Source organism: Garra rufa, chromosome 3, assembly GCF_049309525.1.
Source record: "Garra rufa chromosome 3, GarRuf1.0, whole genome shotgun sequence".
Taxonomy (NCBI): Eukaryota; Metazoa; Chordata; class Actinopteri; order Cypriniformes; family Cyprinidae; genus Garra; species Garra rufa.
The window spans coordinates 59,061,984-59,084,930 of NC_133363.1; the positions used below are offsets into that span (position 1 = coordinate 59,061,984).

At 37.0% G+C, this 22,947-nt stretch overlaps 2 protein-coding genes across 2 annotated transcripts in view; one reads left to right on the forward strand and one right to left on the reverse strand.

Moving 5' to 3' along the window:
- Positions 1-22,947, forward strand: part of LOC141331683 (aryl hydrocarbon receptor nuclear translocator 2-like) — a 366,477-nt gene that overhangs the window by 149,796 nt on the left and 193,734 nt on the right. The gene's annotated exons all lie outside the window — the stretch shown is intronic.
- abhd17c (abhydrolase domain containing 17C, depalmitoylase) overlaps positions 14,155-22,947 on the reverse strand; it is a 59,482-nt gene continuing 50,689 nt past the window's right edge. Inside the window, exon 3 of the mRNA XM_073836446.1 lies at positions 14,155-16,050. Within this exon, the coding sequence (XP_073692547.1) occupies positions 15,831-16,050 (220 nt within the window). The 3' untranslated portion in view covers positions 14,155-15,830. The remainder of the gene's footprint in view (positions 16,051-22,947) is intronic.

Here is a 22,947-nt window from a genome sequence, read left to right on the forward strand (position 1 = left end):
AAAAGTTCACAAAGCTTTTGACAGCCCATTTATGACATTTTTTCCAGCTGCAGCTTGAAACGTGAGTCACTGGTGATAAGGTGCTACAACATGTACTCTTTCATAAGTCTTTAGTGATATTTCAAGGACTTTATCTGTTGTGGTCAGGCGTGGACTGTAGTTACAAGCTGTTTTATAACTCAGACCTAGATTTAGCCCAGAGGCAAGAGGAAGGATGAAAGAGAGAGAATAAGAGCGAGACACAGGCATTGGGAATACAGAGGGCTCTGTTCCAAAACCTAGTCATCTGCCTTGCTGTCTAGTGTCTACTATATAAGCAGCATACTAACTAAAAAAAGGAACTTCAAAACTGACCAAACTGGAACTCTCTATAACCCAGTAAATTCGTTTCAAGACATGACAAGCGCACACCTGACTCCACAAAGAAAGGTATTGGCCAAATTCGAACGCTGTGTCCTAAACTGCACACACCGCAACAGGACATCTGTCCGCCTCCACCTGTCTTCAACTAGGTCAGCCTGAAGCCAGCCATTGCATCTCATAGGTGTTTAATGAACAGCCTAAAATAACTGGCACTCGCACAAAGACCCCTGCCCACAATGCACGAGTTACTACTAGCTGAAAGCTCTCAATAAAACATCTAACTCTGCAGAGCTCTAATGCTGGACTGTGTTCAAAAGTGCATGCCACCGTTTCAAGTTCAAGCATGGGTAGCTGCCATCATGAAAATCTGGACCCTGGAACAGGAACATCACGTGTTTTGCAAACATTGTTTGCAAATGTTCTCGCATGTGCAACCCCCAGAGTCTCTTTGATATTCTGATTTCAGAGTCTAAAATAAATGAATATATAAGTATTAGATGAAAACTACTAGAGCTAAGCAAAACAAAGTTTAAGCTGTTTCATACTACTTGGTTCCACTAACAAGTAGTCTAAGTGAATACACAAACTCAAACTCTCTCGCACAGAATAGCTTGAGAAAGAAATATCTGCCCTCTACAATTTCACACACCATTTAGTGGCTGATGAATGGGGCTTGAAAAAAACAACTGCCCACTTGCTGGGCACCACATGTGAGGGGCTACAATTTCACAGATGCATGAAAACAACTTGCTGCCAGTCTGCATTGTTTTGACACACAAGAGTTTGCGTGCACTTGCTGCATGCAATGAATTCCACCCGTGAACTTCTGGCTTTGGTACCGTGCCATTCGTCTGGTGACCACAGAGGCGGAGATGCCATAACAAGGATCTTTTTCACAGTATTTGCAGTATGGAAATCAGCTTTGCCCGTACCGTGAAGCATCACAATCACAATCTAACAGCTTTTTGGGCATTTTGTGGATCTAATCCATTCCTGGCTAACTGGTTTACACAACATTTCCAGTGGAAGCGTGCATTTAAATATTGTCACATGCACAAAGAAGAGTAATAAAGCATTTCATACCTTGATTTTGAAGATGATGATGAAATGGGTGGAAACTCGTCCTTCACAGGGTCCTACTTTCCAGGTGTCGTGGGAAAGGTAAAGGTGCATTTGTATATTGTGTTCCCACATTACACTATACTAACCTGCATTATAGCACTATACTGACTCCACATTGTACAATATCACACTGTAATATTCAATATCTGCTACTAACACTACACTATTGCACATTATGTACTGTACAACATTCTCATATCACATTATACATCTAACAGTCATTAAATGAGAATGTAAGATAGCAATCTGTCAGTTTCGGTGTTTAATCTCGAATATCATAATCAGATGAAACTGTGAAATCGATCAGGTGCTGATGGCGCGCGGGCGCGCAGGTGAAATGATGCGCGTGCCACAACCGCTGTTAATGCGCTTTATGTCTGAACTTGCACCGGGGAAACATGTTGTCACAAACACTCACAAACTCCCATAACTGGATTAGGTTTCTGAACGCAACGTCTAGCCGGTCTTGCTTGCAAAAACGCACCGGTTATGTTTACATTATTATGCAACTGAATAAAGCACAGGAGCGCGTAATGTATGACACGAAATGAGAAAAGACGCACCTTGACGCGCTCACCGCTTACCAGATACAGATCCGCAGAAATCAAAGCGCACTTGTCTCACTAGGGTACACATGCTGGTTTGTACCCTTGAGAGTACACAGTGACATCATTCATGAGTTTGAGAAAATCCACAAAGATAAAGGTCCAGAAGTGGAGACCAACCTGTAGCGTGAGCAGATTGCCGTCAGCTCCACGGAAACTGTGCGGACTACAAGCAGCTGATGCGCGGCATGAGTTCATAAGACAGCACGGGCGACACACTGATATTTATACACACCTCCAGTCTCCTGCTTTACACTGTTTACAACGCCGGTGCGAAGCCGCGCCCACTGCGCGGTGATTGGTCGGAGGTATCCAAAGGCACGCCTACTTGTATCTGATTGGTTCGTCGGAGCCCTGTGCGGTTCAAGAACTCAATGTACAGTATCTGCCGTTCCAACTGAACACCTCACAGGCGTTCAACAACCTTCTGACTGTAAATGAGATGATTAATCATTAGGGAATATGTAAAAGGTCATGGCCGAGAAAACAATACACTGAAAACTGCACTTGTGATGACACTTTAATTCTGCTCTGCTCACATTCAAGCAGATGCTTTTGATTCATTCAAAACAACAAAAGTGTTCTATTTAGATGCTTTTATCCAAAGTGACTGGCAAATGAGGAGCACAACACGAGCCATTCTGTTCACTGGTGGAAAGATGTGCTGGTAGTTTTGTCCACATTTGTTAAAAGCAGCAATGTTATAAAATCATGATTATGAATTATGACCCTACAGAGAAAAAGAAAGAGAAAGAGAGAGAGAAGGTTGGCTCATATTGACTCATGATTATAACAGTTATCAGTTTTAATCCATAGAGGTCGCTATTATCATTGTTCCAAGAGACATAAAACTTAATAAAGTGACATCCTGTTGTGATTCATATTGACTTGAGAATTCAAACGGAATTTTCAAATAAACAGGTGTTCCTAAATGATTCACGCTGCTGCATTTATCTTCTTTTTTTCTTCTCTCCACACTCTTGTAAACTGAAAAATGCTTTGAGAAGCATGCTGAACAAAATTATAATCACTTGCTGAAAACAATGTAATGGGGGTTTGAGCTATTTAAACAACAGATGGACTTCACTGTTTGGCTAGTTAATGGAGGATTTTTTATATCTCTGATCAATAGTAGTCAGGATCTGGTTATACACAGGGAATACGATGATATAAAATACAATGAACAAATTCCCACTCACCAAAGAATTAAACATTAAGGCTATGACTAACAAACATGTCTGCAATGATTTTGTGGAAGTACAATATAGTGCATATGAAAAAAGTTATTAAATGTATAAAACGTACCCACACACACATCTACAGAATTGGTCCAAGAGTTGGAAACATCTTGAAAAAAAATCTTTTTCCAAAAAAAAATTTGTATGTATGCAAAAAGTATAATATCCAAGGTACACATTTCTAGTAATTGTGCAGTTAATTCTTATATTTGAAAAAATATTGGATTATTTGTCCTCTCCTCAAATTTGTCACTACCGAAACACAGTAATAATAATTTAATTAGAAGGGTTATATTGCCCTATTAAGATTTTGCTTAATCTAGATTGTTTTATTAACATTTTTAAAGTGGTAAATCCATAACAATTTTAGTTTTAACAATATTTCAATTGTAATTTATGAGATTTGTTGTGTTTTGAATCCAATTTTTCTTTGTGAAAGACAAAAACTTGATCCTCCTGATTTCAAAGTTAAGGATTCATTAGTTTGAATATACAATGAACCAAAAACACTATACTTTATTTTTCACAAAACATCCCATGTTTCGGTCGCGACAGCACATTTTCGGTAGCGACCACATCACAGAATTTTAACTTGCATACTAAAACATACTAAAATACATTTCTTTTTGTTATAACTGTACTAAAATTGTTTATTTCCCCCAAATATGAGCATTATGTGTTCCCTTTTGTCAATGATGACATGTTTCGGTAGTGACAATTCTATGGTATAACACCCAAGATATCACTACCGAAACGTCACTAAATGTTTCAGTAGTGACTGTTTCGGTAGTGACAATTTTAGACACTTTTAAACCTATCTTAAAGATGCTAATCATCATATGGTTCTGAACAGTGGTATACATAAAAATAAAAAAAAGTTTACTCAGTAAAAGGGTGTTCGGTAGTGACGTTCCTTAAAGTTACACACAGATTTTTAAGACTTTTGAACACATTTACCTCAAAATGATGAGACCTATCTACTTACACCTTGTAGCTATGAGAGAGAGGGACACAGGAATATTTCCTGATCATAAATTTATGGGTTTAGTTAAAATCAGTCTCAGCCAATAGACTAAAACATACACTGTTTCGGTAGTGACATGAAAAATGTGGGACAGTTTTTTACATAAAGTTTCATAATTTACAAAGAAAATAAAATATATATATATTTTAAATCTTCAATGATATTTCAATATCATTTTCATGAGTTGAAATTTAGGGGTTAGGGTTCGGGACAGCCACCTCCCAACTGAAAGCACCCAATTAATTATAATTTTATATATATTAAGCTTACTAAGATTTGAAATATTACTGTGGGTTTCAATAGATAATAGAAGGATGTGTTAATACTGTTTGCATTACAAACCAGTGTGCTCATAATTAAGAAAATACATTAAATAATATGGTAAGACACACCAATTTGCAATATCAAGCAGCAAAACAAGCTGTTTTTTAGAGCTAAAAATAGCTGGATGTGGATGAAACCGGAAGCCAAACCCATAAAATGTACAAATGGCTGCATCCACTCTAACGTTAAGAAAAAAGTGGATAAAATCTTTATTATGATTATTTTACTTGATAATTTTACAGCCAAGACTTCAAAACATTTCCAGTTATCCTGGAGTTGCCTTTGTAAATTCAGGAGGGTTGTGATGTGGCCACATTTAATTTCGCAGAGGCTTGATGCTGGTATCATCTCCATGAATGATGCATTAATATTTGCAGACATCTAAAATAAATCTCCCTGGATTTAAATTTCAGCCATACATCATACACTTCAAAATCCCACTCTTATTGCCTGTAGGACATACACAACCACATATGCATGTAGGCTGCGAATATTTATTTGGTATTCCGCAAACATATGAGAACAACAGCATTCCTATTTGAATTAGCGAAGGCTCTCTAGGGACTCGAAACAACAGACAAAAATGCAACCCTGGGGCTCATTAAATGGAGTGATGAAAATTGGAATGCACATTGTTTTTCCTGGAAGGAGATTATCCCAGCGGAGATGCTGACGCTGCCTCGCATTGGCTTGCTGAGATAGGTAAATACCTCGTCCTCTTTTGCATTCAAGCGTAAGGACATCTGAGTTCACTTAGTCAAATCTCCCTGCTACTGAAAAAGGTGAAGTTTAATGGCCCCCGAGGTTCAGTGTGACTGCCGTCTCTGCAGCTCTGCATGCAATTTTCTGCCTCTAGATAAGGTACAGACAGTCCAAAAAAAACTTAAATTAAAGGGGACATATAAGGAATCAAATTTTCCTTCTTGATCTTTTGTGATAAAAGAACTCATTGTATTATTGAAGGAGAAGTTCACTTCCAGAACAAAAATTTACAGATAATTTACTAACCCCCTTGTCATCAAGATGTTCATCTCTTTCTTTCTTCAGTCGATAAGAAATAGTTTTTGTAGAAAACATTTCAGGATTTCTCTCCATATAGTGGACTTCTATGGTGCCCCAAGTTTGAACTTCCAAAATGCTATTTAAATGCAGTTTCAAATGGCTCTAAATGATCCCAGCCAAGGATGAAGGGTCTTATCTAGCTAATCGATCGGTCATTTTCTAAAACAAATTACAATTTATATACCTTTTAACCTCAAATGCTTGTGCTGTCTAACTCTGCATAAATTCTGTGTTTTCCTGTTCAAGAAAGTAGAAAAACGCCCATCTTACATCGCTGTTTTACCTTTTTTGTAAAGGGTTTTTGATCTTTTTTTGTATGTTTACTTTATAAACACTGGTTTGGTACTTCTGCAGCGATGTAGGGTTTGAAGTTGGAGAAGAAAATGAGATGGGAGTTTTTCCGACATACCCTAACTGTATTAAACCGGAATACACAGAGTTCATGCAGAACTAGACAAGATGAGCATTTGAGGTTAAAAAGTATATAAACTGTCATTTTTTTTTAAGATAATGACCAATCGTTTTGCTAGATAAGACCCTTCTTTCTCGGCTGGGATCGTTTAGAATTTTTGAAGCTGCATTTAAACTGCTCGATTTTGGCAAAAATCATAATCACGATTATTTTAGTCAATATTGTAATCAAGGTTATTTAACACGCTTATGACTGGGTCCAAAATTTTATATTAGTGATTAATTTAAAGGTAGCAATACAGCAGAAAAAAAGATACAAAAAAAAAAAAAAAAAAAAAAAAAAAAAAAAAAAAACCTGTGCTTTTAAAAAAAAGACGGCAGACGTAATATTATTCGTTGCTGCTTTAAGCGCCGCACCGATCCAATATACTGTTAAACACATATTTTCATTCTCAACTGTTTATGCTCATATAACTTTACATGAATAATCACCAAGCGCCTCATTTTAAAATATTTTTGCATGTATTTGACCGTTTCGGTGCACACCTTGAGCTAAAAGATAACTTTACATGTCCATGTTTTGCTCCTTCTCTGAGCGCATACACAGAACAAGAACTTTTCTTACGCACTATTAAAAACACAACATCAAAGAAACATTAATAAATCAAGCACGTCACGTTTTATGAAAGTCACATTACATGATTTTGCTGATTTGCATGTGAAATTATGCTTTTATGGAGGAACGAAAGCGCACCACTGGTAAGGGTGTGGAATAATCGTTTCATCTCGATTACTGCATTTTCATGATCGTTTGAAGCAAAAATCGAAATCGAAACTGAATTTCGATTAACTGCACAGTCCTAATTAAAACTGCATTTTGAAGGTAAAACTCACAGGCACCATAGAAGTCCACTATATGGAGAGAAATCCTCAAATTGTCCTCTTTTTTTTCCTAAAAATTTAAAAAAAAAAATTCTAATCAACTGAAAAAGAAAAACATCTTGGATGACAAGGGGGTTTGTAACTTATCTGTTATTTTTTTCCAAGCTAGATATCTGACATATGAAACTCATCGTTGACGTTTACATGTCAACGATGCTAATGGGGAAGTCGGATATTATTCAAAAATCATAATAAATATAAATCTCACACACACACAAATACTATTTATAGCCCAACCATTGAGTTCAGAAGTGAGAAAAAAGTATAATACAAGGCCTTTAAATGAAAATGCTGTGGCATATGAAACAGAATCAATCTCTGTCTCGATGATTGAGGGTTTCATTTGGAAAGTCTGTATTCGGTCCTGGTTAAACATGCTTCAATTCTCTAATAAAGACATTGCAGAGTGCAGAGGCAATGTGAGTGTGAGCCAGGTTCCCATTCCCAATTAATCTGTCACTTATCCAAGTCTGGAAGAACGGCCTGCGTATGCTCTCCGGAAAGGTAAACTTCCTGTGCGGATTACACAGGGGCGGACTGAGATGCCTCCTGTCTGGGTATCTGGGGTGGATTTCTGCCTGCCAAGTGTGGGAACCCCTGAAGTCCTCCTGGGAATGTGAGACTTTGGATAACAAGGGATTGGACATTGGTCTACAACGCCCATTTCTAATCAGATGTAGTTCTACTTCATATTTGTAGCCCTTATGTCATGGATAAGACTGTTTAAACCATCCTTTTGGGAAAGAACTATAGAAAAAGAAGCAAAAATCTAATGAAACCCAAATGGACTCTATTTACCTTCTCAATGCATGTTTTTGGTCTTACGCCCTACCTTTCCACATACTAAATATCCCATTTCATATACATCATATTAGCAGTTCGTGTTTTCTTTAAAACACCTACACACCTAAAGCCAACAGAAATCATAATATATATATCCACCTTTTTTGTTACCCTGGACCACAAAACCAGTCATAAGGGTGTTTTTTTATATATTGAGATTTATACATAATCTAAAATGTGCATAAATAAGCCTTCCATAGACCTTTGTTTGTTAATATAGAACAATATTTGGTCGAGATACAACTATTAGAAAATCTGGAATCTGAGGGTGCAAAAAAAAATCCAAATACTGAGAAAATCACCTTAAAGTTATTCAAAATGATTATCTTAGTAATGCATATTACCAGTGTTGGAGAAAGTTACTTTTAAAAGTAATGCATTACAATATTGCGTTACTCCCTAAAAAAGTAACTAATTACGTTACTTAGTTACTTTTTATGGAAAGTAATGCGTTACAATGGTTACAGTACTTTTGTGTTACTTTTTAAATCTGGGCAGGGCTTGCTTGTTTGTTTGTAATATAAAAGGTATGATTTTTAGCAAATGTAAAAGCCATTAAGGCTGAAGGAAAAGCAAATAAACTTCTGTACAGTAGAACCGTAGCTGTAGAAGGAAGTTCAACACTTCAGCAATGACAAAAATAAAGCACAAATGTTAGTTAATCTAAAGTACGTTTTGCTTATTAGTATGGTCATCAGAAAAGACATTGGTTTAATCAAATGGGATTAAATACATGAAGCAAACAACTGCCATTACTTTTTTGAAAATGTAACGATATTTTGAAAATGATATTTTCTTGTAAATGAAAAAAGTAATGTTACTTTACTAGTTACTTGTAAAAGTAATCTGATTACGTAACTCACGTTACTTGTAATGCGTTACCCCCAATACTGCATACTACTAATCAACAATTAGGTTTCGAAATATTTCCCATAGGAAATTTACAAAATATCATCATGGAACATGATATTTGCTTAATATCCTAATGATTTTTGGCATAAAAGAAAAATCGATAATTTTGGCCCATACAATGTATTTTTGGCTATTGCTACAAATACACCCATGCAACTTTTTTTGTGGTCCAGGGTCAAGGTAAGCTATTTTGTTTGAATGTGCGAAACTTCCGTTTCATTAGCTGCTGTAGGTAAATATCTAGAATAACAAAAATTGCCGTATAACTATTCACGCCTCAAACGAGTGCTTGCAATATCAAGCAGCATCACAGACTGTTTTTGTACAGGTAAAATACTTAGCAGACAACACAGGAAGCCTTGTCCATCAAATGAACTCCGCGCCCAGTCTCACGTTACAAATAAAGTGGATACACACCCAGCCGTGACCCTGTGAAAATATGACCCAGTGGCTTCTTGGACTTCCACATTCGCCCTCCCCAACTGTTTGGATCAGCAGAGATGTTCAGCCTGAAGCTCTGCCAATTCCTTGCTCTCGTAGGGCTTCTGGTCCCTGGCCAATGTAAACCGTGACTGGCTCCAACAGATGAGGCTTAATGGTCGCTCTAGTTCCACCTGCCTGTCGCGTTTCAACGCGGTAAAGAGCGTGTGCGTTCAGTGGCAGACACATTCAGAACTCGACTTTACAGCCTTTCTCTATATGAAAACGACTTTTACAAAGCGAGGGAGAGGGATAGAGCAAGGGAAAGGTGGAAATGAAGAAACTGTGGAGCAAGAATCAGTAGGAAGACTATCACTTATAGATAAAGCTTAAAAAACAAGGCTATGTGCAGAATGCAATACTAGCTTACTGCATACTGACTACTGTGCAGTGTATGCAACGGCCTGTCAAACGGCAAGACATTACCCAGTTAAACAAAAATATGTTCTAAGAACGTGTTCTCTGAATGTTCAAAACATCCAATTTTATAAAGGTTTTTTTCTTTGTTACTGCCAACGTTAGTGAAATCATTAGGGGAACATTACATTTTATGTGAACAGTACTGCCCTCCAAAGGCAAAGCGCAGTAACTACACATTTGGTCAAAATTGAGTTAAGGCTTAAAATGGGCTTTGTGACAACTGTTTTGCCTTGTGGCAAAGTCTCCTGTTTCAATTTTGTCCAGTTTCAGAGAAACGAGAGTGTCAAAATTGCAGTAACTACAAAATCCAAACTAATACCATATATGATGTAAAAACTTTAAAGGCATTTTTCTCAGTTTCAGTGTTGGCGTAGTTACTGCACTTTGCCTTTGTAGGGCAGAGTACATTGGAATGTTTTCTGAACTAAAACAAGAGGCAAGTAGTCATGTTAATTACATAAGACAACATCCCAACTAAAACAAATGTTTTTGAACCTACAGTAGTCAACATTTGAAGTGGATCAAAAAAAGGTTTTCTTTGACAAGAGAAGAATGGGTATTGTTTTGGTTTTAGGGCAACTTTGGTGAAAGGTTTCGATCCACTTCAAATGTTGACTACTATTAACCTATGGAAGCCTATTTCAGCCACTGAATAAAAAATAAAAACTCGCCATTCTGACTTTTTTTTTTCTCAGAACTGTGATATAAACTAGAAATTGCGAGCTATGAAGTTAGAACTGAGATATAAACACACAATACTGAGAAACAGAGTCAGACTTGCGTTATTTAAACTTGCAATTGCGAGTCGCAATTCTGAGAAACAGTCACAATTCTAAAACAGTTTAATCAGAACTGACTTTTTTTCTCAGGATTGCGAGTTTACATCTTGCAATTTTGAGAAAAACAGTCAGAATAGCGAGATACAAACCTGCGTGATATAAACTTGCAATTACGAGTTATAAGGTCAGAATTTTTAATAAACTCAATTCTAAGAAATAAAGTCAGACTTGCGTGACATAAACTTGCAATTGCGAGTTATAAAATCAGAATTGCGAGATATACTCGTAATGCTGACTTTTCTCATAATTCCGAGATATAAACTCGCAATTCTGACTTTTTTTTCTCAAAATTGCATAATATAAACTCACAATTGCAAGTTATAAGTTTGACTTTTTTTTTCTCAGAATTGAGTTTATATATTGCAATTACGAGAAAAAAAGTCAAAATAGCGAGATAAAAACTAAGACTCGCGTGATATAAACTTGCAATTGTGAGTTATGAAGTTAGAATTGCATGATACAAACTCCCAATTGAAATAGTCACGATTCTCAGAAACAAAGTAGCAATTCTAAAAGAAATTAAGTCACAACTAACTTTTTTCTCAGAATTGCCAGTTTATATCTTGCGATTCTGAAAAGGTCACAAAATACTTTTTTTCTCATAATTGCAAGATACAAACTCGCATTTGCGAGAAATCAAGTCAGAATTGCCGGATGAAAACTCAATTCTGACTTTATTAATCGAAATTGTAAGTTTATATCACGCAACTCTGAGAAAAAAACTCAGAAATGTGAGTTTATATCTCGCAATTCTGACTTTATAACTTGCATTTGAGAGTTTATATCTCAATTCTGAGGAGAAAAGTCAGAATTGTGAGTTTGTATAGTAATAGCCTTTTTTTAAATATTAAACAGGCTTCCATATAAAACAGAAAGAATAACCTAACAAAAATGTTCTAAGAATGCTTTTCTAACATTCATTAAGACATGAATTTTTTTTTAGGTTTTTGGCATTTTTGCATTTTTTTAGTCCAGCTAAAGTTTTAGAACAAACGCTCCATTGATGATGTATTTAAAAACATTAAAGTGGGCATGTTAATCTTAAGTACCTATAGAGTAGTACTGCATCCTTCACATCTCCAAAAAAGTCTTTAGTTTTATCATATTTACAAGAGAAAATTACAGCTTTACGATTCTCTCCGAAAACAACTGAGCTCCAGGAGGCGCGCCGTGGGCGGAGCTAAAGGTTGACAGATTGCCAACAAAACAGACATTTGATGCCGATTCACTTACCATCTGAAGCAGGAACGGAAAGTTTTAAAGCCTGGGACCGCTCCATCTTTCAGTATCAAACGATGTGTAAATCCAGCATCGAACTAGGCCTCATTTATAAAACGTTCGTCAACAAACACACTTGCAAAACTCCGTTTCTGCCCCGGAAAAACAAACTGCATCTACTGTTCACCTAACGCTGGATTCTTCGGGAAGCTGAGCAAGGTTATTTTTGCCTTACAACCACACTTCTTTAGTTTAGAGACATTCTTCCCGATCGAGTGAGTCTAGTGCAGCCAAACGAAGCGTGTTGATAGGCGCGCTCTTGCGCTCGCTCTGGTCGATGTGTGCGTGCGTGTGCGCGGGCGCGCTCTTCCTGGTGAAATACCCATTCAAGGAGTTCCACCCTACAGGACGTCATGAAGAGCCATGATCGGAAAAAAACCTTTCCGAAACTTTTAAGAAATTGGCACAGAAATACTCTGTTATACCTCCAAATCGTTTTTTGAAACTCGGCCATGTTTAGCATGGAAATCCAACTCTTTAACCGTGTTAATAACAATAAACAGCATTGGACCCCCCTTTAAAACATAATTGAAGACTAGACAACTTTGAATAGATATTACATTCAGTGGCGTAGCGGACGGGCCCGCAGGGCACGCACTGCGGGGGGGCCCCGCGTTGTGGGGGGCCCCCAAAAATTGACTCAAATAAATAATTAAAGCGTTTTTATAACGTGAACGTATAGGACTTTTATTTTGGTAGTAATTGCAGCCTACCGACAGACTTTCTGAACTTGCGATACTCAGCATTGAAAGCAAGCACGCGCGTCAGATGGACATAACAGGCATTGTCAAGGACTTTGCGCAGAAAAATGCTAGGAGAAAGGGGCGCTTTGGAGGATTTTAAAGGTAATAGATATTACCTTCACTGAATGTTAAACGTCATGAATCTTTGTTGTACTGCAGATAGAAAAAAATATTTTGACGTCACGTGCTCCCTTGCATTTTAAGAAGTTAATGTAATTGCTGTTTTATTTGTTGGTGTTTCTTTTATTCCTTTTTTTTTTGTGAAAAGTTCTTAATAAATAAATACTAAATAATTACATACTATTAAATTCCACAGTAGGCCTACTAATTCACGATTTTGAATGAAAAGGTGAATCCCCCATCTAATTATGCGGTGAGGGGCCCCGCCTCCACTCTTGCGGGTGGGCCAACGCAGTTTGCGCTACGCCACTGATTACATTCATGTTATTGGAAGAACATTTGCTCATAACTTTGAGAGAACCTTACTATAATGTTCTGAGATTGCTCCCTGTTGGCTGGGCATGAAGATAGCTTGTCACGTGACAATTGTTATTTTGAATTTGCATGGAATTGTTAAAAACACATTTGGCTGGCCAAATCAAATAATGGACTAAGCCATTAAATACACTTTTGTTGAAACTATGGATTAAATATACAGAAAATGTGCACACAGTGCCAAGTCTGCATACTATACACTCCTGCAATAACTATATTCTAATCCAAACAAGTTATCAGTAACAGCAGCACTTTCGCTCTTGACATGACACTGAATCTCTTTACTGTTAAATTTAAGATGTTTGACGTTTAAAGGAACAAAGGAGGTGAGATGTTTTATGTAACTCCCATTATAACTGCATTGAGGACGAGTTCAGACAGGCGAGCCTCACAGAGTGTTAAAGATAAAGCTAAACTGCACACACATAGAAAAAACAACTTGCATTCATGGCATGTTGTACTACATTAGATTTTAATTAGGCAAACAGTTCTAAATTAAAACTAAATGAGAATTCTATATATGAGTGTTGAATCAACTCACTAGAATCAAAAGTACCACACTGTCCATAAATGACGTGTGGCTGTCAAAACCAGACCAGTCCCATTATAATCAGTAGCACTGTCTGCAGTGGAAGCGTCTGTTGTGTCACGTCGCTCTTTCAGTTGATGGACACCTGCAGCTGGCCCATTTCTATTTTTGATGCACTGCAGAACTACTTTGATACAAAATTGATTTATACATACCATACATTTTTACTTGTAGATCGTAAAATCATAGCCAGGCCAGCTTGTGCTCTTATAATGCATGTTATATTTGTCATTTTATTTTTATATGCTCACTTGTTTCCATCCATACACATGCACAAGCTCCTGTGCATTAGAACCTGGATTTTCATTGAAAAGAACTGGATCACGTCTAGCATTAAACTATATTTCATGATCCAGCTAATGTAAAATAGAAGTGGATATTCTATTTGAAGTTGACATTTTCAACCTAAAAGAATAGGCAGCAACATTATTCATTAAAAGACTCCACATATTGACTAGTTTGGGTTTCCATGCATCCTTTATTCCTTTATATGCAGTACAATAACCACTGTTGCAATGAAGCAACAACCAACAAAAAGAACAATAATCTGTCTCGCGGCACATTTAAGGCTTTAAAGATATATTTTAAAAAAACAACAACAAAAAGAAACCTACACACAAAAGTGGCTGTACCAACTAGGGTTTTCTCTGCATTATATTTGCATACTGTGATTCCAGTGTCAAAAAAAAATCAAAGCTAAATACCATTTACTTCATATTTTACATACCTATATATAGAGAGAGATAGAGAGAGAGAGAGAGGGTGTACAGTACGGTTATCTTACAAACCAGCATTAAAAGAGGTGTAAATATTAATAATTACTGAAAAAACATTGTAAAAACATCAGTATCAAAAGCAATGACTGGCTCAGATGTGGTCAGTTTCTGCCATGCCTTAAAAAGAGTCTCAAGTCCACTGAGGTCAAAGAGCTTCATCTCCAAACAACAACATACATGAACCGCCACGGCATAACCTTACAGCAATACAACAAGTCAAGTTAACCGACAACAACTTCTATGCGTTATAAACATACAATCGGCATCCTTCGTTAGAATGGAAAACACTTCTGATTATCTGTGTAGTGCTATGGTGAAATGTCTACAGACACAATCCTTCATCTGCCGTCCTTATGGGGGAAAACATTGAATGAATAATTCACTTTCCTAGGTTTTGCAATTTGTCCAATGCCTGGAAAAGAGGATGAACGTCAAAACGGTGAGGAGGTGCTGTACCTTATTTATATCTAGCGAAGGTTCAGTTTTCACAGTGATTTTCCCATTAGAGTAGCAGCGAGTGGGAGCCCAGAGAAAATCTTTTAAATCCCAGTTTTGAGAAATCATTAACAGGAATGTCTGAAAACATAAGGCTTATTGTAAGGTCAATGCTAAAAGCAACAGAGAAAGCTTGAAATTTCACATTTTTTATACAACCCTCGATTAAAACGATGTAGTGTTTGCGCCGAAACAATGCCCTGAATGCTGTGTCGCGACAAAGCACCATGTTTCACCGCTGAAAAGACAATACGACGACTCTTTCCACTGTATTCGATGTCACAGACGGTACGTCTTCATTATTTACGGGTCAAGTCACTTCCACAGGCCTTCCAGTTTTAATTAGCCCGAGTTACAATTATTTCGACCGAAACGTTAGCGGCCTTTACCACATAATGGTCGGCCCTAAACACACACTCACACACACAAACAAACTGGCCATGTAAAAAGTCAGTCACTGGTTTATCTTCTAATCTACCTGAAACAAAACGGAATGCTATGACAATTCCCGCCAAAAAAAATCATCAAAAAACATAACCTGAAAATACCTGCACAATAAAAGTGCAGTTTAATTAACCCTTGAGGAGCATAAAAAAAAAAACATTAGCCAAAAAAAAAAGGAAAAATCACATCAAACGCAACTTATTGAATGCGGTGCAAAATGTCAACGTTTCTTCATCAAGTATAAAAGAATAGAAAGTGGTTCAAAATCATTAAAACGCATTTCCCCTGTAGGGATTGAAACGCCCCGCTCCTAAATATCAAGAGAGAGACTTCAGCTTTTTTTCGTCAGCAAGTGCAATTACTGATGGCGTCCTCGGCCCTGGGTGAAGGGGAACCCTACGTGCGAGCTTGTGCGCGCCGCGTCTTCAGGAGGTAGCCAGCTCGAACGTGATGAACTGTTTGAGTCTCTCGAGGTACTGAGCGTAAAGCTCGATGTCGTTGTGCCCGGCGCCCTCCACCCACAGAGGCTCCACGGCGCGCGGACATCGCTCGTAGATGGCCAAGCCGTGGGAGAAATCGATGACTTCGTCTTCTGTGCCGTGGATGACCAAGACTGGAGACGCCACTTTTGACACCTTGTCGATGCTGAAACATAAGAGGACACGAAGTCGTATTAGACAAATAATTGGTAAATCAATGCGGTGCTCGAGAATTCATTGATTTTTGTTTTTAATTGCCGCACGTCTAATCCACTTTACAGGTTTAGTGGTCAAGCAGCGCCAAAGTCAGTCAGGAAGAGATCGTCTTGCATGCAAAGGATATTTAAAGTGATCAACAAGTTTGTTTTCTTTTTACAAGGCATTTAAAGGGCAAACAACCATAAATACATGTGGGTAATTTCTCGTCAAATCAACCAAGTTTTAGAAATTTTGTCCGGCTCAAATTTTTGATCTTGCTAATATAAAAAAAAAAAAAAAAAAGATAAACATACATAGCAATGAAAGCCAAATTATTACATGTCATGAAAGAATATTTACTAGGGATGCACTGAATGTTCGGCAACTGAAATTATTCAGCCGAAGACTGCAAATAAAGCTCTTTCGGTGTTTAGCCAAATAAGCGAAAAGGCAGAATAAATTGTACCAAACAATGAAGTGACGTGATCAAATAGAGGCGCGCACTAATGCAGCAAATATGTCGGCAGTGTGGAAGCATTTGAAACTGTTAGAGAAAGACGCAAAAATCATTACAAGCACCGACAGCACGAGACTGTTTAGTATCGCATGTCTTCCATGAGAGGAGTAAGGGGTGGTTGTTGCTGGTTACTAGCCTAGAATCTAGACGCGCCCCTAGCGGCAGCAAATTACATTTGCTTCTAAGGTCAGTCTAGTTACTCTCAATTCACTTAAATTTCCGAAAAATCCAAGATGTACCGGGCCAATCACGAGTCGGTGGTCGGGCTTAACATGATGACGTCTGACCTGCGACCATAAATTCAGTCAGACATGAATTCCTGGTTCCGTGAATTACGCGTGGAAAACTGAACAGTATTTATATATTTTTTTTACTTTTGATACACAGCCACGTCCATGTGTCCTGAGCAGGAGCTCGTTACATCTGAACGCGCTGTGGTGTAGAATACGCAAACACCGGAAGCGATCTGTGGCGTGTATACGACACTCATTGTTTACACAGCACAAGAGATTGTGGATATAGCGGCTATTCAAAATGGTAATTACTTGCGCTTGCCCTGGTTGTTCAAACCCATTTAAAGCTGAAAAAGATTACGTTTGCTTGCGCAAACTCATCCTGGACTTTTTTTTACATATTTCCCCTTTCGGTGTTTGCGTATACTACATCAAAGCGCGTTCACATGTGCCGAGTCAAATCATAGATATGCTAAACTCGTGCTCATGACAGATGGACGTGGGTTTGTATCAAAGGTAAAAAGAAAATTATATAAATACTGTTCATTTTCTTGCAAAAACCGATCGTTTCGTGTCTTAAGACATCAATGTATCGTCACGAGCCGCAGGGTGTAATTTGGATTTGTCTGTGCATGTTTTTGTTTACTTTTAAAGGTTTAGTGCCCATCTATGTCTATTATTTGGCTGACAGACTGCACAGTGCACTGATTTTTGTTAAAAATCTTCGTCGCTCTGACTACGTCACCTGACCGACTAAGTCTCTGATTGGTTGTAGCGCTATCCTATTGCGTGGAGAGGAGTTTGAAAGACAACCGTTTATCCCACCCCTCCGGTTGAGCCCTGTCTATGGAGAGTGCCCAGACCCTACATTTATGTGGGTCTGGCTTGCCAGGCTAGCTGGTTACTGTATGATGACTGAAATTGTGAAATTGCCTTATACAATTAGTAAATAAACTACAGAACGCTATGTTGTCTAATACACGCATGAATTGTATTTATTCTGACAGCTTTGCAGGAGTTGGTTAGCTAGGGTTCAAAGTCCAAAGCACGAGGAAAATCTGCGTGATGAGAATCATTCATTCCGGAGTTGTTTGATTTGGTTCATTCACAGTTGTTTTCCGGAATCTGTGCGTGCTTTACACACAACCCATAAAGACATGTGATGTTTGGATGTGAGATGTAATGCGACGCGTACGTTTCACTAAACTGAAACTAACCTGAACAAACTGTGCTTCAGCGCTGATAGTGAGGAGCTGGCTCTGCCTGATCGCTGCTTCATTCCACTTTACACGTATTTTTTCGTCGCGAAGAGTCGCATGATAACGTGCATCATCACTACAACACTGCCTTTATGGTTCTGGCTTTTGTTCACACAGCGCTCGTTCCCGTAATTTTCCAGAATCAGCACGCATTGTGAAAGGGGCTTTACTAAAGCAACAGTTACGTAGCTTACTGCATTCGGTGTTTGAAAAAGAAAAAACATTAATGATCATTCTGAAATATCCTGTTGAGTATCAGCATACCATGACCGTATGTTACCTGTGGTTGGCCTGGCCGTGCGTCACTCAGAAAACAACAGGCCAATCAGAAGATAGGCTCATGAATATTAATTAGATGGGCCAAAATCAACCTGTTTTTGACAGAGCTCCTAAAAAGGGAGCTGTAAAAATATATTGAGATGGATTTTGGCACTTTTACCGCAAATATATATTCTTAAGGACATCAACAACTAAAATAAACCTCCAGAAATGTGTACAATATGGGACCTTTAATACATTTATTATAACATTCTCCTTTGCTCAGCAAGGCTGCATTTATTTGTACATTAAAAACACATGCCTGATTCAAGAAGGGGGTCTTAAAATGTCCAAAGAATACTATTTTACTAATTTTAAGTTAAATTGTGCTTTGTTGGTAGGCTATAAATGTCTACTAGAATGTTAAATAAGTTCAGTGTTAAGTAAATATGTTTAAATTGTTGTTTTGAAATTGAATTGAATTTTTTTTTTTTTTTGAAAAGCAAGACTGAACTGTAAAAAGCACATTTTGGCTATTTAATTCATGCAATGGTGAAAAAAATGGCAAAATACATGGGGGAATGTAATGCATATGTAAATTGTGCTTTGTTGGAAGGCTATAATGTCTACTAGAATGTTAAAAATGTTCAGTGTTAAATATTTTTAAATTGTTTTTTAATTGATTTTTTTTTCTTTGAAAAGCAAGAAATAACCGTAAAAAGATATTAAATAGACAAAATATTGTCTATTTAATTTATGCAATGGTGAAAAAAAATTGGCAAAATACATGGGGGAAAAAAAAACAAAAAACGTGTTCGGTAATCGGCCTTCGGCTCAGTGTGTAATTTTGTTCGGCTTTGGCAAAGAATTTTCATTTCGGTGCATCTCTAGTAAATACTGAAGGGGGTCAAAATGGCAATGGCAATTTTTACTTGAGATTCAGAGCCAAATCCCTTTATCCAAATATACCTAAAACTGATTCAAATATAGAATCTTTTGAATAGACTACATAGAGCAAGGTAATGTGACTCAATCATTTCAGTACATTTTTTGCACTCAGATAGGTATGTTCTATGCAACTGTTTTGATAGAGGGAAACAAGATACAATTCTAATTTCAACATTATTTCTTCTTTAGACATTGCTCTTTAAATAAAATAAGTTTCCGCTGTATACAAAGTGAACGACAGTTGGTTTTCAACCATTGAAAATGGGTAATATTCAACAATTTGGACATGGAGCCTCATTGAGATCGCTATATCTTTGGGACTGAACGATATAGGGTCTTGAAAATTAAGATCTAAAATCATATTGCAATATCTTTAATGCTTCATGAGTTATAGGCACGCAAATTTTGGAAAAAGAAATTTATGGCATTCTGATAGGTATGTTCAATGCAGCTGTCTTGACAGAAGGAAACGGATACATCTCTAGTTTCAACATTATTTGTTCTTCAGACATCTCTTTAAAAGAAAAGTTGTATCCTATTTTTGCAAACTGACCCACATTTGGTTTTTGATCACTGAATGGTGTACATTTCAAAAATGTACTCCATAAATAAAATTCCAATATCTCTGGAACTGAACTATTTAAGGCCTTACAAATAAAGATGTCAAAAGGAAAGTTTTTTTAAGACCCAATATCTAAAAAAGCATTAAGATATCTTTAATACTTCTTGAGTTACAGGCATTCAAACTTCAGAGGAAAAAAAAAAAAAAAAAAAAAAAGTAAAAAAGTGCCGTTTCCCCATTTTTGTAATGGTCACCATTGGCACATAATGCAACAAAGACGGCTAAAGTCAACATAATTTACTAACACCCCTACCAAACTCTGTATAAAAATAACAGTATGATGCTGCCAACTTTCTGAAGTCATTTCTACCCCCCTGTAATTTCACAAATCTCAGGTGAAAATTGCTATTTTGACCTCCCTCTACAAAATAGTGGAATACTCTGTAAATATTCATCCACGAAATTCAATATTTTGGCTTTCATCACTATACATGACTATCTTTCTTCAGAAGAAATATTAGCCAAATAAAAAATTTGAGCCAGGGACCTCTGGTTGAGTTAACACGGAATGACCCATGCAGATTTCATAATAACAACGCTGTGCATCCAAAAGAAATAATCAGTTCTCCAAGTTGTTTGCACTAATATCAGTAGAACTGATTCTCAATTGCTGACAAACTCATTTTAAATTTAAACTCATTTTGGTTTGACAATTTAAAAAATGAATTTTAATGAATTAAATAGATCAAAATTGATAGTAAAGATGTTTACAGTATAATACTGGACTTCTAAATACTTCCATTTCAAATAACTTTCTATTCATTAAAAAATCTTGAAAAATGTTTCCACAAAAATATGACACTTGTCAACACTGACAATCAGAAATCAGAATCAGAAATGTTTCTTGAGCGGCAAATCAGCATATTAGAATGATTACTGAAGGATCATGCGACTCTGAAGACGGGAGTAATGATGCTGAACCTTAAGCTTTGCATCACAGGAACAAATTACATTTTAAAATATACGAATATAGAAAGAATTTTTTTTATTGTAATATTTCACAGTATTACTGTTTTTACTATGTTTTTAATGAAATAAAGGCATAATGCAAGACACAAGACTATCCATGTGTCAATTCTTACACTCCATACGTGATAAAATGTGGTTTCCACTGGAATGTCTTATATTGTCAATAGTCATATAATTGCAATAAACACAATTTATGATGGTGATCATAAGTTAATATCCACACCCGCTCTACCATCAGCTAGTACAGGTCTGATAACTCACGCGTGATCCTCACAGGACTGTCCAGAGGAAGTCAAACAAGCATGCTAATTAATTAGTCGCTCAACATGCCTAATTGTTGCTTATTTTCCTCATTGGTGCACAGGCAATCAAATTTGAGTAAGCGAGGAGATTAATGTGTGACACGGGCTGATGGAATAATTACACTGCCTATGAAGAATGATGCAGTTTCTCCAAACACCGACCAAATAAATATGCAGCATGCATTTCAACCCAACACATTGCAGTGGATGACTGACAAAGTGTGAATACTGTATTTTTATCAGGCAACACACAGGGGAACGCTTTGTTAAATTGATAGGGGGAACTCTAATTGAAAGGACTACTTTAGCCAGTCAGCCTTTCCCTCGTCGGTTCCAAAACGTATGAGCAAATAGAATATTTCATGAGATTTGAGAGCAAAGTGGAAGGATCCCATGACCAAGGAGGTTTATACTACAGTGCAGTGAAAAAGTGTTCATCTCCGTCTGAGTTTGATAACTTTTTCATAGGGGCACTGGGTGTTATATAAGTTTACAAGTTTCTATAATAAAATGCATGAAACGTGTCACACATTTTTTGATTTTTCATTTAAAGAGTCACTTCTATGCATTCACAAAATGAAAATTCTTTCACCAAAGAGTTGATGGTAGCCATTAACTTCCAGAGTCTTTTTTTCCATACTACTCATGCAGGTTTAGAACAACTTGAGTGAATAAATGACAGATCTAACATTCAATGTTAAAATGGGGTCAAATACTTTTTCTACAACATTGTATCTATCGGTAAGCTTTAATATTAGTTATTAAATGCAATAAACCATTTGAAATTTGTCATTTATTCATGGGCATTCTAATCATGCTTATTTTTTAATCCTTAAATGGCATAATACTGGCAAACCTAGGGTTAATGTGACCATGCTCACTTGACATAATTCCTACTGAAAGTCTGGATGTGATTTTAGCTTTTTTTATGCCAATAACCATCAGTTTAGTCACTGCTATGAACTATGATTTGCTACTTGCTATTGCTTGTCAGAGAAAGGTGGAACATTTCCGTTCAATAGAACATTTTATTGAACAAAAATGTAAAAACACCACTGTGAACTCAAGGAGTCATCAATATTTTCAGGCCGTGAAGAGAAAAACTGTCAATTTTAAGATGGCATATCTGCTATGCTAGCATATAGATACCTTCAAAGCTAACAAACATCGACTAAAAGTCACAAAACTGCATTCTGTTTCTGTAAGGGAGAAGTCTGTAAGAGAGAAGAATTGATTCGAGGCACTGGCTGACTTCACCTTCACCTGACTCATCTTTTTCTTATTAAAAACGGTACCACCTCAGCACACTTAATCCAAATGTATTTCCTCCCCCCCCCCCATCCTGAATGATTCATTCTTGCCTAGTTTTGGACTTTACATCAATTCCAGGATTTGCACCTGACATTTCGCTCTTGCGAAAAATACCACTCTAACTAGTAGGGTTGTTATGATGCTGGAATATCTGACTTTGAAAAATATCAATATTAATACCACTTTCAACACCATGACGAGAAAAATGCCACATTTAGAGAAAAAATGTAACCATATCCAAGTTAATTTACGTTTGGTCATAGTCAAACTATTTTAGCAACTGAAACTGAGTGGGTGTTTACATGAGAATGTTTTCAACTAAAGACAGAAAATTGTTTGTGCAGTTTGCCTATTCATTTACACTGCCTAGTGGGCCTGGAAAACAAACTTTTGAAATTAGGTTTTTAAATGGAATGTTCTTGAAAAAATGTTATCGTCTCCACGTA